General features: G+C 41.2%; 1 protein-coding gene across 1 annotated transcript in view; it reads right to left on the bottom strand.

Moving 5' to 3' along the window:
- The window catches only part of DYNC1I1 (dynein cytoplasmic 1 intermediate chain 1), a 234,361-nt gene that overhangs the window by 52,619 nt on the left and 166,801 nt on the right, over positions 1-14,941 (bottom strand). Inside the window, exons 10-11 of the mRNA XM_024212904.1 lie at positions 5,051-5,197; positions 1,107-1,220 (exon numbers count right to left, since the gene is read on the bottom strand). Of these exons, the coding sequence (XP_024068672.1) occupies positions 1,107-1,220; positions 5,051-5,197 (261 nt within the window). The remainder of the gene's footprint in view (positions 1-1,106; positions 1,221-5,050; positions 5,198-14,941) is intronic.

A 14,941-nucleotide genomic window follows, 5' to 3' on the forward strand; every position in this document is an offset into this window, starting at 1 on the left:
CATTTTGTGTCAATAACTAATATTAAAACCAAACAACTCATATGTATCTGCACAGGAGTGAAACTAGTATAAATGTTCATTTCAGAGAAATTTCTACTAGCTATTTTAAAACAAGATTACACAACTGTCGTGATCTATCTCATGAACGCAGTGTTGTTGTAGCCATATGGGTCCCGGGATATTAGAGACACAAGTTGAGGTAATATCTTTTATTGGACCAACTCCTCTTGGTGAGAAAGACGAGCTTTGAGTTAGTTTCCCTGACCTGAAGAAGAGCTGTGTGTAAGCTCGAAAGCTTGTCTCTCTCACCAACAGAAGTTGGTCCAATAAAAGATAGTACCTCATCCACCTGGTGATGTATCTCACACATTTTAATGAAACCCAGTAATAAAACATCCTTCTTCCCAGTAAACAGAAGAAAGGGATGTATTGGACTACAAACAGATTTAAACAAGCCTCTCCAAAGGTCTCTTTCAGCATCAGTTTTGTTGCTTAGTTTCCATTACTATAATCACGAGTGGTTTGGAAAAATTTCCTGGATTTCCTTTCATTTCCAATACAAAAAGGTGTGTGTGTGTATGTGTGTGTGAGTGTGTGATGGGGAGCCAGTAACAACAAACATTCTGGGGTGGGGGAAATATTTCTAAAACTTTTGATTTGCATAGTTTGTTCCCTTGGTTACTGAATTCATGAACAAGCTAAGCTTTCCTACTTGTGGGATACCGTATCTTGGAGACATATAACTGGGTCGAGTGTGTTCTGCAGCAGTGCAATCTAGTCCATATTTGTTAAACAATCTAGAGTAAGTGCAATTTGTACCACAGGCGACTTCTATAATTACTGTGCTTTAAAATGGATTATTTCATTTTCACTTGAAACTGACCTACATATTAACATATTACAATAATTACATGATTTGTGGTAAAGGAAATGGGTTTTGGCTCTTACAGAAGACTGCTGGAAGCAAGCTGCACTCTTTCAAGTGCATCCATTGGTTTTAGTTTGTGTAGGATATGAAGTTTTGGCTTTTAGGAACTATGTTCCATTAAGCAGGTATCTGCTTTAACCATGATGTTTTCTTCTTGTGTAGGTGAAAACAAACCCACCTGTGGTGTTGAGAGCATATCCAGGCTCCAGGAGCACATTTTGCCATCTGTAGAAACTGTAATGAGATTGTGCGCATTCTGTGTTCCAACTACATTTACACAGTATACAGGATGCTGAAAATACATGAACACCAGGAATCAGAGAGTGCATTCTCACTTTTCAAAACCAAATTTCAATTTCAAATGTCAGAAATGTTGATTTAAGAAAGGATTAAACAGTCACATACTGCCAGCATAATACAGCGCTCATCTACTTGCCAGATAGGAATTTAATTTGCTTTTGGTTGGAACTTTAAAGGCACATTATGGTGGTGGAAGTTCAAAGATTAATTTTACTCCATCGTAAAACAACCTGAGTAATGCTGTGAAAACGTTGAATTCTGTGGATGAGATTTCACCCACAGGGACACGTCTGATTCTGCTGATAGCTTTTGATGCTGAAAATGACTGGCAGAGAGAAGCAAACCTTCCAAATGGAATGAAAATGTAGATTTTATTGGAGAAAACAGCTGCACAAGACTTGGACTTTGCCACAGTTTGGCTGCTATGCCAAATATTTTCAAATGTACTTCAATGGAAAAAATATGAACAAATCCACCAGCCTTCTTAATCATGAGCCAATTAATGTACTCCGATATATCAAAGGAAATTGGGAGTGACTCCACTAACCTATGGAGTTAGTCAAGATTTACACCAGTGAAACTGAGAGCAAAATTTGGTCCACAGGCATTAAATGTGTCCATTTAACATGTTAGGATGTACACGGTACTTTTATTCTCAGGCATCGATACTTTGGGCTCCAAGTTATCATCTGACATCTGTTTGATGGCCCATGGGAAACGAGGTGCTGCTCCAAGCTCAGTTTCTAGTGGCCAAGTGTTCTCATCACCAAACCACTGTCACAACCGAGCACCCTTAGCAGCACTCTTCAAAGAATGGCCAGTGAGAATGAACTACCCTTTAGCCAGTACAGGTGGTCTGTCCAGATCAAGGATAACATGCATAGCTGTAGGGCAGTGTTGGGAAACTTGCACTGCTACTGTCTATTCAGTGCTATTTTTGTGGATAAAGAGAAGACTTTGGTCTCTAGAAATGGAAACTTTTCACTTTTCACTAGCACTACATTTAATTAAAGAAAATTAATTAAGGGCCAAATTTACTAGTGGCCTCAACTCAGCTCCCATCTATATTCATCCAAGTGAAGACAATCACTTGTGCACACAATCATTTGTGCATAGAAATGATGGAACTTACGTAAGCAATCCCCAATTAAGGTGTACAGCTCCAATTCCGCTCCCTTTGAAGTGAATGGCAAAACTTCCATTGACTTCAGCGGCGCAGGATCACACCCTATGTGTACAAATTCCATCATTTGTGTGAACAGGTGATAGGATGCTGAAGGCCCGTATGCACAAGTGATTGCCCTTGTGAATTAGTGCTAGTCACAAACAGGCCAGATTTGGAAAATCTGCCCCTAAAGCTACATTAAAAAAAAAAAAAAAACCCTTAGGAAGCGCCCTTCACGTAACCCTTCCTTGTGTACCAATTAACATGGGAATAAAAACTGATGAGCACATATTATTACATGGTAAATTTAGTCTGCTCAGCCTAAGCTGTAATGGGCATTTGTCCTCGTCACAAAACAACCTACAAATTGATAAAGCAGCCCTAAGGCTGGAATTGCAAGGGTGGGAGGAGGATATAGGTCAAATAGGCAGGGAGTGGCCAGACTCATCGGGGGACATATTGCCAGACCAGTGGTACCTTCCTATAGAATGCCTGGCTATAGACAGTGCTGCCAGCTGTCTGTTTCATGAGTAATGAAATTCAAAAGATGTAAACAAAACGAGCAAAAAGGACGACCAACTGTACTTAGCAAAAAGTGTAAATTGGCTCCTTCCTTTCACAGGGGAGATGCCAGCTTGTTTTTATTTATTTTGGAAATGAAATCATCATGCAGGAGTTTTTTGTCTTAATTAAAATTTCCTGTTCTTCCAAATACAGCTGTGTGGTGGGTGTGAAAGGAAATTAGTGAGTAAGCTGTGGTGGGACTCTCTTTCCTGGGCACCAATCAGCGGGAATAAACTCATGGGAATTTTTTAACAATGTTGACAGCATGAGCCATATTTATTCAGCTAACTGAAGAGAGCAGCAATAACTAAACACTTGTTTTCATGGGGAATATTTGTTAAATTAAAAATAAATATTCAAACCAGCACCTAGCTGCCTACTATACAAAAGAATCATTTTCTTGATTCAATATACTCCTTTGCGTTTAACAGCTTAGGGCATGAGCCTGCATTTTGCAAACCAGGACTTAATTTAAATTAGACAAGAATTTTGCCTGTCAGGATTGTAGGAATAGCATTAATTTATGTTTATTCTGAAGCATGATCAAACTCCTTAAAAACATGATTCCATGTTAGCTAGGGGTTTTAAAATGGTTATTTATACTTGTACACGTAGTCACACAATTCACACTTATGAATAAATCCACGTAATCTATTTCTAGTTGTCATAGTCATAATATGATACATTGACCTCTGCTACTGGGAAAACTATCCAAGTTTTAGAATATCATTCCCAGGTGGTATAATTTTGTCTAAAAAATTTATTGAGCACAAGGGAAGAACAAACCTTCCCAGTAATTTTTTCCTCTTCACTAGGTTTTGGACCCCAGTCACTCCATTTTCAATTATATTTACAGTTTCCAGCCTCTAGTTTTCTGGTCTCCAATGTTACTAAATCACCACTTCAAGGCACAGTGTTTTCTTCCACGCAGTTTGAGCAATGTTAGCCCCCCCCCACCCCCGCTTACTATTGACAAAAAGGACACAAACATTAGGGAAATTCAAAGTAATGGTGCAGCTGTGATCCATAGCATAACTGGGGCATTAGAGTCAGACAAAACTGCTGATGGCAGAAATTTGGAGAACTATATTCCTTTCCCTCTTCCAGCCCCCAATAATTTCATACCTGCCATTTTCTAACATAAATGGCAAGGCAGTCATCGTATTTGTGCCAGAGTGAATTTTTGGCACTAAATTATGTTTAACAATTGTTAGATGTTGACTTTTAACCCCAGGGATTACATTGTCACAATAAACTAAAGGCTGAAACTTGAACAGCAAATTACAAAGGTATAATCAGAGAATCACAGAAGTGAGAGGTGGAAAAGATCTACTAGGTCGTCTGATCTATCCCCCTGCCAGCACAGGATCATTTTCTTCCTTTGTCCAGTTCAGTTTCTTTATATTTCAGGTAATCGCCTATTAGAAGTTTATTCCGCAGCCTAAAAGATCTCATCATTAAGAAATTTTCCTGATGTTCAGCCTACATACCCTTTGCTAAAATTCATCCCATTATTCCTGGTTGTTCTCCCTTATGTCACCAGAACAATCCCAACCTAGTTGGGGCTAAATCAGGCATTTAAGCTACTGCCCTGCCCTGCACCACCCCACAATGACTGTGTACAGCTGCTTGGGGTTTCTGTGTGCATGCAATTAACTTCATCCTCATTACGAGAACAGATTGCTCCCACAGTGAGCTGGCTCCAATCCATGGACCAGTACTGAGGGGGCGTGGGGAGGAATCATGAACTCTGCCTTATCCGTATCCCTTTCTGGAGACTTATTCCCCAGGTGGGCATCAGGAGCAAGTTGTCCCTGAACTCCTCACAGCACTGGACCATTATTGTGAGATGCCCTTGTTTGGTTATGCACTGTGGGGAGACTTCCTAAACACCCAACCGCGGGCCAGCCATCACCCTTTGAGCACGTGCAGGAAGCTGTCACCTAGTCTGTTTCCCATCCATTTCCCCCCCTTAAAAATCCATTCTCTTATTTTCTTGCATGTAACAAAAAATACAACATTGTAGAGGTAGCTCAGGCTAAGAGATCTGCACTTCGTGTTGAATGTTTCTTCGCAATGACATTGAGCCTTACCGTGTGAGCAGCAGCCGAAAGGGGTGTACGCTGAACTGGAGTCCTCCTGTGACTGCGATTATCCCACAGGACAATTTGGCCAGAGTATGTTCCACCAACAACCAGGTTGGGGTGAAAACGTGCAAAGCAGACAGACATCACAGAGGACTAGAGCAAAAACAGGGTAGAGAATGAAGGAGAGGGGTCAATTCAATTGTCAGTCATCTGCCTTTCTGTTCCTTAAGAAGCATGTTATAATCAATACTCTCAGGAGTGCAGTCCTGACCCTGTATTCCCTGCGCACCCAGGTCTTTCAGTGAAGACAAAGGGACCCTTGCAAAGAATTCAAGAATGGCCCCAATATTTGTAGTCCCATGGGTCCTGGAGAAAAAGTGAACAGGGCAGGCTTTAGGCACTGGTGATGAGAAACCACCACCTAAGATACCATATGTGAGACGATGATGGGAAAGTGCCTCCCTGGGCTTCTTTAAAAAAAACAAAAAAACCAAAAAAAACCCCAATATTTTCATTTGCCTTGATCCCAGCAGGGAGATCCTTGTCCCCCTTGCAACCCTACAGGGAGATCCTGGATCCCTCCTGCACTACCCCCCTCCAGGAGACTCCTGCCTCCCCTCACTCCCCCACAGGAAGAACCAGGCCCCCACTTGCTTGCCCCTCAATATGTTTACCCTTGCCACTGGCTCCTGTGGCACTCTCCTCACTGGATCACTTTAAAGCAAGGCAAAAGATTCTGGGGTACGTTTGTGAGAGAGTGGATAGCCCCAATCCTTTCCTCATCTGGGGGGACATCTAGCTATAGCCCTGGGGAACACAGTAAGTCAGACAATACCTCTTTATTGGATCAACAAATACATTATACAATACACAGGCTTTGGGGCCAAGAAGGTCCCTTCTGAGTTGCAAAAGGGCTCACTTTCCCTACCACTGTCACTTGGTCTTGCAGGAGCAATATTCCTTAATTTACTGAGGGCTGGATTTACTATTGGGCTGTAGCTGAGGGGGTGTGGAACCAAGACGTGGTACCTCCCAAGCTCCCGATAAGCTGCTCTGCAAGGCACTGTGAAGTTGGGGACATGACTATGGCGTTACTTCCTCTCTGTCCTCTCCAGAATAATGTGCAGCCTCAAGTCTACCAGGGAGCAGTCCCTGCACTCCTCATTTGTGTAAAACAAAGCATCAAGCAAGTTGGACTCTTTTATGGTTCCATTATTCTCTCCTTAAGGAACTATGTTCCATTTCTGATGTCTCTGATTCTGGGTACATAGCCTCCATTTTATGGAAATTGGAAAACAAAAGAATGTTCTGAGATTTCCTATACAATAAAGACTTGGCTTGCAAAAAAAGATGCAAATGTCACTTTCCTCAGACAACCCATGGGAACAAGTTAGTCTAACTGATCGGTTGGTTATCGTTAGAGTGTCAATATGACAGTTAATGGTCACAATTATTTTCTTTTACTTTCAGACTGTTTCATGCTAATGGCAACTGGGAAATTACCAGTAACACACTTATCTGTTATATTTTAATGGTTATTTATTTTAAATTGGTGAGAAATGATAAATTCATCCATTGTATTCAGTAATTAAATGTACATAAATTATCATGCTTCAGTTGCATGAACCGAGCTGCCAACATTAAGGTAAACTTCGTTTAAACAAGTTGGTTGCATAATTAGAGACATAGGAATTGCCATACTGGGTCAGACCCATTGTCCCACCAGTCCAGTGTCCTGTCTTTGACAGTGGCCAGCACCAGATGCTTCAGAGGAAGGTGTCAGAACTTTGCTGTAGGCAAATGTGGCATAACTTGTCTTTCAAATTAGGTCTCATCCTGGTCTCTAATAGTAAGAGATTGGCTTAAAACCTGAAGCGTGAGGTGTAATAAACCTTCCAAAATGTTTATCATTAACTATGACAACTCTGGATAGCCATAATTGGGATGAAATAGAATAAACTGAGCTGTCCCAATTAAACAGTTTCTACTGAACTAACACTGATATATCCAATTTATATTCTATAAAGCTATATAACGTGGCTCTAAAATAATTCAGTAGAAACAGTCGCAATGAATGATAATATATTCTAGGGATGGCCAATCCTATACATTTGACTTAGCTGTCTCCAACACAGTGAAACAGTCTAACACTATCTCCTTCTCCCTAGTTCTCATGGGTGTTCTCCCTGACCTCTTTGACCTCCTTCCTTCTCCACTAAAGCTTTCATGTGGTTCTACGCTGTTATGCTTGCCTGTTTTAGCTCACTTCCAGCTGTGCAGGGAGCATAATTATTTTATGGTCAGTTACAGCATCAAGAATGAAGATTTCATCAATTTCAAAAAGGACTCTTAGGCATATAACTTTATATAAAAATATTCGTAGTACTACAGCATCATGATGCACTTAAAAATCAAGTATGATTCAGCTGCCATGCAACTTTCACAGATCCCCCAGACGTTATAATTAACAGAACCCTACATCACACATTCTACATTTTATCTATTCATTTAATGGCTTTGTGAGTTGTTTTAATCAACCCATCACATACTTTATAACTAAGAAGACAGATCTTCTGACATGCAGTGAAATAGCCAGATGATTTTAAAATAATCTGGTTGAACCGCTGGATGTACACCCACAATGGGTGTAAGGCTACACTTATATTTTAAGAAACCTAAATTCAAACAGTCATTCCACAACAAAGTTCTTAGTTTGTCTGAAACAAACTTGGAGATGCTGAAGCGAGGCAGAGAAACCATGCAGACGGTGTATTTTTAAATGTTGTGTTTTCATGGTTAGAATGTTTTTGAATCCAGAATCCCAGAATACATTTGGATGGTGGAGATATAAACTGCCAAAGTGTGTTTTTCATAAAGTTTGAAAATAACCCTTTGCTATGATTCTGACTTAGAAAAAAAAAACATTGCTTCTAGTTTTACACATCCTTCCAAAGTAACTCACATTTTTCAGCTGATGAAATGTTCATGTCCTTTTAATTATGTCAGTAACATTTTTCCATTGAAGGGAAAATCCTTTCAAATATTAGAATTTACCAATTTAAGGTCCCCATTCTACTGTACCTAATCAGATGATTGTTTCACTGAAGTCAATGGGAGTACCCACATGAGTAAGGGCTGCCTTCATTTAGCTATTTTAAAAACAAAGGGTTCACGTCTTAGCCTTAATAGGAGAGAGCTGCAAGCAGGTCCCCTGACAATTTGAGCAACCCTGTGCTTGAGCAGAGCAGCAGAAATCATTCCCAGTGATCCTCCTCTGCCTCCAGAGTGTATCTTGCTTCCAGACTCAAATACTTGGGGCCTGATCTTGCGCCCACTGAAGTCAGTTTTGCCATTGACTTCAAAGGAGCAGGAACCATCTCATGGTCAGTATTAAAATAATAAACAAATAATAATTAACAATTTGTTGTGCTTCTGCAATATCTTTCAACAGAGAATCTCTAAGCACCTTCTCAACATTAACCAATGGAGCATCCCAACATTTCAATGAAGTAAGTTTCAGCAACCATTGAGCCACCTCTTGTAGATGAATACAGCAGCTAGTTTAATGGCACACCACATCACCACACAAAATTTTAGGGCAGGAAGGCAAGGAGAATACCATACTGAGCTCCCACTGATGGAAGAATTTAGGCTCCCAAAATTACAGAGGAGAGGCTGAGGGAACTGGGATTGTTTAGTCTCCAGAAGAGAAGAATGAGGGGGGATTTGATAGCAGCCTTCAACTACCTGAAGGGGGGTTCCAAAGAGGATGGAGCTCGGCTGTTCTCAGTGGTGGCAGATGACAGAACAAGGAGCAATGGTCTCAAGTTGCAGTGCGGGAGGTCCAGGTTGGATATTAGGAAACACTATTTCACTAGGAGGGTGGTGAAGCACTGGAATGCGTTACCTAGGGAGGTGGTGGAGTCTCCTTCCTTGGAGGTTTTTAAGGCCCGGCTTGACAAAGCCCTGGCTGGGATGATTTAGTTGGGAATTGGTCCTGCTTTGAGCAGGGGGTTGGACTAGATGACCTCTTGAGGTCCCTTCCAACCCTGATATTCTATGATTCTATGATTCTATGAGTCTCCTCTTTCCTCAGTTTGGAATTGGCTGCCTTTTAGTTTTGCTGGATGTCCCCTTGTTCTTGTATTAGAAAACAGGAGGACTAGAATTTCTCAATCAAGGAATTCACACTGCGATCAACAGAAGTCCTGCACAAGATACAAATGCAGAAAAGACAAGATATGAACTGTGGCTACAAGGGGAGATTTCTCCCCTTAACATTCAACAACATACCTACTGAAAGCCATGCCCAGGAAGACCACAGGCTTGTCTACATGAGGAAGTTAGTGTGCAGCAAGCTCTTGTCTGAATTTACAGCATGCGAGCTACTCCAGAGTAACTCTCCATATGGACACCCGTACTGCACATTAGGCTAAAGCGCACAAAAGCACTCTCATCACACACTACGAGTGTCCACATTAGTTAGTGTGAAGTAGCTAGTACAGTGGTTCTCAGCTAGAGGGGGGCCATGAGCAGGTTTCGGGGGGTCTGCCATGCATGTCCAGTGTTAGATTCACTAGGTCCCAGGGCAGAAAGCCAAAGCCTTGCCCAGCTGGCCTGCAGCCTGGGACCCCGAGCCCCAACACCCAGGGATGAAGCTGAAGCCTGAGCAACTTAACTTCGTGGGGCCCCGGGTAATTGCCCTGCTTGCTACCCCTTAATACTGGCCCTGGCTTTTATATGGAGAAAAACAGTTGTTGTGGTACAGGTGGGCCGTGGAGTTTTTATAGCATATTGGGGGGGGGGGGGAAGCTCAGAAAGAAAAAGGTTGAGAACCCCTGAGCTAGTACACTCTAAATTCACACTCTAGCTTGCTATAAACTAACAGACAAACCTTGGGGAGTTTATCTGTGGTCCTCACCTTCCTTAAAATGCCTATGTTGCTTTGCAATATGAAACTGAACTACCCTCCTCTTGATGTTATGTCCACTGAATTCAGTGGAAAACCTGCATTGACTTTAATGGTGCAGGATCTAGACCGGAGCTGAGCAAGGTGGTTTCTTCCTCAAAACACACTTGGCTTTTAACAAATAATAAAAATGCTTGGATAGTATAAGCTAGAAAGATACTGGAAAGTCTCCAGTCTCAAAAGAAGATGTGATGGACCAATTGATGGGGAGAGAAAGGACAGTTTGCTTCAAGACTACATAATCAGTTATTGTACCATGCTGAGCAAAAGGCAGAAGAGGCAGCAATAGCTGTGCGGTCAGTTTTCTCAAATAGTTCTGAAAACATAACCAAAGAGACAAGCAAGAAAAATTTCACCCTATACAAAAGAGTCTCTGTGCTATGATGCGTACTTGAAAGTGCTGATTCTTAGGTTGTGGAAGCCTTTAATGCAAAGACTCTCTACATTCCCCCACCTCTACCCAGGGCTGGCTCCAGCTTTTTTGCCGCCCCAAGCGGCGGAAAAAAAGAAAAAAGAAAAAAACCCAATTGAGCTGCCGCCAAAGTGCCGCCGAAGAGGAAGACAGGGAGTGAAGGACCCGCCGCCGAATTGCCGCTGAAGACTGAAGCGGGCCGATTGAGCTGCCGCCGAAGTGCCGCTGCCGCTGACCCGCCACCCCAGCAACTGACGAACTGCCACCCCTTTCTATTGGATGCGCGAGGCACCTGCTTCCTTCGCTGGTGCCTGGAGCCAGCTCTGCCTCCACCTCCCTGTAAGGAATTGTTAAATGGCATCTGAAAGGATTTTGCACAATTATTTGTGGTATCAGAGGAAATTCAGATTTTACTAAAAACTAAATAAAAGCAGCTGATATCCTTTACATATTTTTAAAAAAACAAACACTTCTTCAAACCAAATGTCAGAATCCCATTTAATTAAAAAAGGGAAGTTTATACTTGGGTATGGCGTGTGTTGACATCTATCCCTTTGATTTACAAGAGTATGGACTGGAAGGAACAGACTGCTTTATTCAAGAGAAAAAAGGAGGGAGGGGGCCCAATTTGACAGGAGAGAGTGTAGGTTGCATTAACTTCGGTGCTTGCTAAAACATGAAGGATTAATGGCAAAAATGGAGGGAGGAATTGTGAATGTCTCCAGTTTAGGATCTTCAAGAATGTTTGGGGTTTCTAAGAATGTCTCACCCAACCACATAAAAGCTACAGCAAGAGACTCAGCCACACGACTACTCTAAATCCAAAGCTGGTACTTCTCCATTTCTACCATCAGACCAACTGACTTGAAATGTAGCCACAAATTAAATTTATTTTTCTTGAAAAAGTACTAAGTCCTTAAAAAGGAGGCAAACAGCATGTCAGGAAACTCAGTTGCTTCTCAGAGAGGTTTACAAGGCAGGTATGCAACAGCTCTGACATCCAAGAGTATTGTATTGCAGCTGTATTTGAGCACAGTGGCCACGTCTTAAAAAAGGCATCCGTTTTTGTTCCTATAAATTCAACTAAGGGCACAAATCTGAGGTTTTGCACCTTAAGCTGTGTGTCTGCAGGTGCAAACCATGTAGTTAAAGGAACGCGTCAGATCTACGCCCACAAACTGCTCCTGCGAAAAGGGAACCTGAGCTTTATCTCTTTTAAAAATACATTCCTTAATGGTATTCAACATCATAAGCCAAAGCTAAGAAATAAGGGCACAACTGTAAGTATGCAGTCTTTTCTGAACATCATTCTGAGATTGTTAGTTTGAGCAGCATTGAGAAATAATAATGAGAACTTCTTATAAGCATAGCACATCAAGACAAGTGTGTTTTGCACCTTACTTAATTGGAGATTGTGCTTAAAGCCCATGAGGCTATTGAAGTGCTTAATGTTAAGCATTAGCTTAAGAGTTTTACCTAATCAGGACATGTGTGCTCAGGATCGAGCCCTTAATCTCTCTGTGCCACAGTTCCCTATTTGTTAAAGGAGGAAGATAACACTTCCTTTGTTTATCTTTTTAAGTAGTCCATACTCCTATAAATGGGACTCCTCACATGACGAAGTTAAGCACATGCCTTGGTATTTGTGGGATTGGAACCTTAGATTGTAAATTCTTTGGGACAGGGACTCTCTATATGCCTATAAACTGTCTCGCTCAATAAACCCTCAATTGAGGTCTCTATGCACTACCATAATGATAAAATAAAATAATTCATTACATTTACTCAGCCCATCGATAAGGAAAGTCAGACACTTAGGCCTGGTCTACACTAACCCCCCAAGTCGAACTAAGGTACGCAACTTCAGCTACGTGAATAACGTAGCTGAAGTCGACATACCTTAGTTCGAACTTACCGCGGTTCAGACGCGGTCCACACGCGGCAGGCAGGCTCCCCGTCGACTCCGCGGTACTCCTCTCGCCGAGCTGGAGTACCGCAGTCGACGGCAAGCACTTCCTGGTTCGACTTATCGCGTCCAGACCAGACGCGATAAGTCGAACCCAGAACTTCGATCCCCAGCCGCCGAACTAGCGGCTGGGTGTAGACCAGCCCTTAGAAGCAATTTGTACCCTGAATAAATGGAAATGCTTTTGAAAAGAGTGGGCAACATTTGCTGCTGACTTACACATTGAACAACCTTTTAGAAATGGGGAGGGTTGCACATGGTATATGGCAAACCAGTGTATTTAGTTTTCCATTGACAGTTCTGAGTCTGCTGCCGGCAGTGGCTATTTTGGTAAAACGTGACATCAATTGTATGTCATTGGCAGTATGGGGACCCAGTGTTAGAGAATATAAACCTACTTCCGACCTGCTTCAATACTGGCCATTAAAATATATGTCAAAGGTGTAAACAAAATGTTTTAATGATCACTTTATGACTGTCGCACTAAAACAAGCAGAAAGTATTTATAGTCTCTGTAAAGCACTGCATGGCCACACATTGATCCATTCATGTATTCATTTAGATTTTGATTTAAAACAAAGCAACTCCAGACCAATAGGTGCCCATCCAAAGCTCTGGGCACCAGTGACACAATTTAAAAACACAATACTAAAGGAGCTGCAACATAAATCATCCAAAGCAGCAGCCCGTCCTCTTCTCCCAACCCTACCGTACATTGTCTAATTGACAGTGAGAAGCAAGCTTTACAAAAGTAGTTCGGTGCCTAAAGATGCAGATAGGCATCTAGTGGGAATTTTGTAAACCTAAATACCTGTGTAAAGCTGCTCCTAGATCAATACAAATTAACAAATGTCTTTTTTAAAGCAACATGGCTGTCAGCAGCCGGGGACTCAGCAATGCCAAAAAGCATTGACACCAAATGCATTTCATAGCTAATTCAAAGGGAGATGTGCATCTTACCTTTGAATTTCTCTAGACAGTTTGCCAGAGAAGATGTGTACAGCTCTCTTTTCATGTGCTGGTAAAATAATGGTACACTCTTCGTTTTTGTCATGACATATTTTATTGAACTGGGCTTCTAATGTTAAAGGGTTAAGTACAACACAGGTAGCTAAAAAGGAAGGTCCTCAGCCTGTCAATGAACCCCATTCTATCCTGGTGGGACCACCCTCCTTTTAAGTAAGCGGTAATTCAATCTGTATGTTACCTCAGTTGTGTTTGGGCTTCATCCAAGTTAAGAAAATCAGTGTGATAAATTATAAAGAATTGTCTGCAATAATTCACAAAGGGCCCATAACTGAACTGAAACAAAAGATCTTAAGTTTGACTTTATAGCTCCATTTGAAATGCTTTACTCTTCATTCCCAACAGGTTATAAAGAAATATGAAAATTCTTAGTTTTTTTCTACTCAGCATAGCTGCTTAAAGACAAGGTCTGGTGCAGAATTTCAGGGCTAGTTTGATTAAAACCACTGACAAATACTGTAGCAAAATATCCTTAAATCAATCCCACATTCAAAAATGCTACTTCCACTACGACTTGAAAATTATATCTATTTTCATCCTTATGTGCAGTCCCTGATTTATGTAGTGAATATATATTCAATATAAGTAAAAGCTGATGACACAATATTAAATAGATACCTTAGTTATCCTCTTCCATTACCTCTACAGCTCTCTTTTTCAAACACTACAGAATGCACTGTATTGAGTGCCAAAAGTGTTCTAAAAGATACAGTATATTTATTTTTGGACAACTTTTCAAAAGGGGACTCCTGTGCATGCTCAAAGTCATACTTACATTATTTGCGAATTACCTGTGCCTGCAGGTGATAGAATTTACAGAACGTGAGCAGCACCCATTTATACAGAAATGGAAGGAGTTCAAGTTAGTTGACTTTGGTCAAACCTGTTCACTGTCAGATTTGTTTATTCACCAAAGACTTAGTCATAGGAACATTTTATGCATTGTTAAATAAAGAGTCAGTGACTCATAAATTCAAACATTCCAAGGCTAAAAGGAATCGTCATTAGTCTGACCTCCTCTATAACCCAGGACATGGAACTTCCCCCCAATAATTCCTAAAGCAGATCTTTTAGGAAAACATCCAATCTTGATTTAAAAATTATCAGTGATGGAGAATCCACCACAATCACTTGTTCCAATGGTTAATTACCCTCACTGTCAAACATTTACATGTTATTTCTAATCTGAATTTGTCCAGCTTCAACTTCCAGCCATTGGATCATGTTATACTTTTCTCCGCTAGATTGAAGAGCCCATTATTAAATATTTGTTCCCCATGTAGTTACTTACAGACTGTAATCAAGTCCTTAATGTCTTTGTTAAGCTAAATAGATTGAACTATTTAAGTCAATCACAGGTTTTCTAATCCTTTAATCATTGTTGTGGCTCTTCTCTGAACCCTCTATTATTTATCAAGATTGTTCTTGAATTGCAGACACCAGAACTGGGCACAGTATTCCAGTGGCAGTCATACCAATGCCAAATATAGAGGTAAAACTACCGCTATTACTCACATCCCCCGT

Source organism: Terrapene carolina, unplaced genomic scaffold, assembly GCF_002925995.2.
Source record: "Terrapene carolina triunguis isolate 2854851 unplaced genomic scaffold, T_m_triunguis-2.0 Scaffold84, whole genome shotgun sequence".
Classification (NCBI taxonomy): domain Eukaryota; kingdom Metazoa; phylum Chordata; order Testudines; family Emydidae; genus Terrapene; species Terrapene triunguis.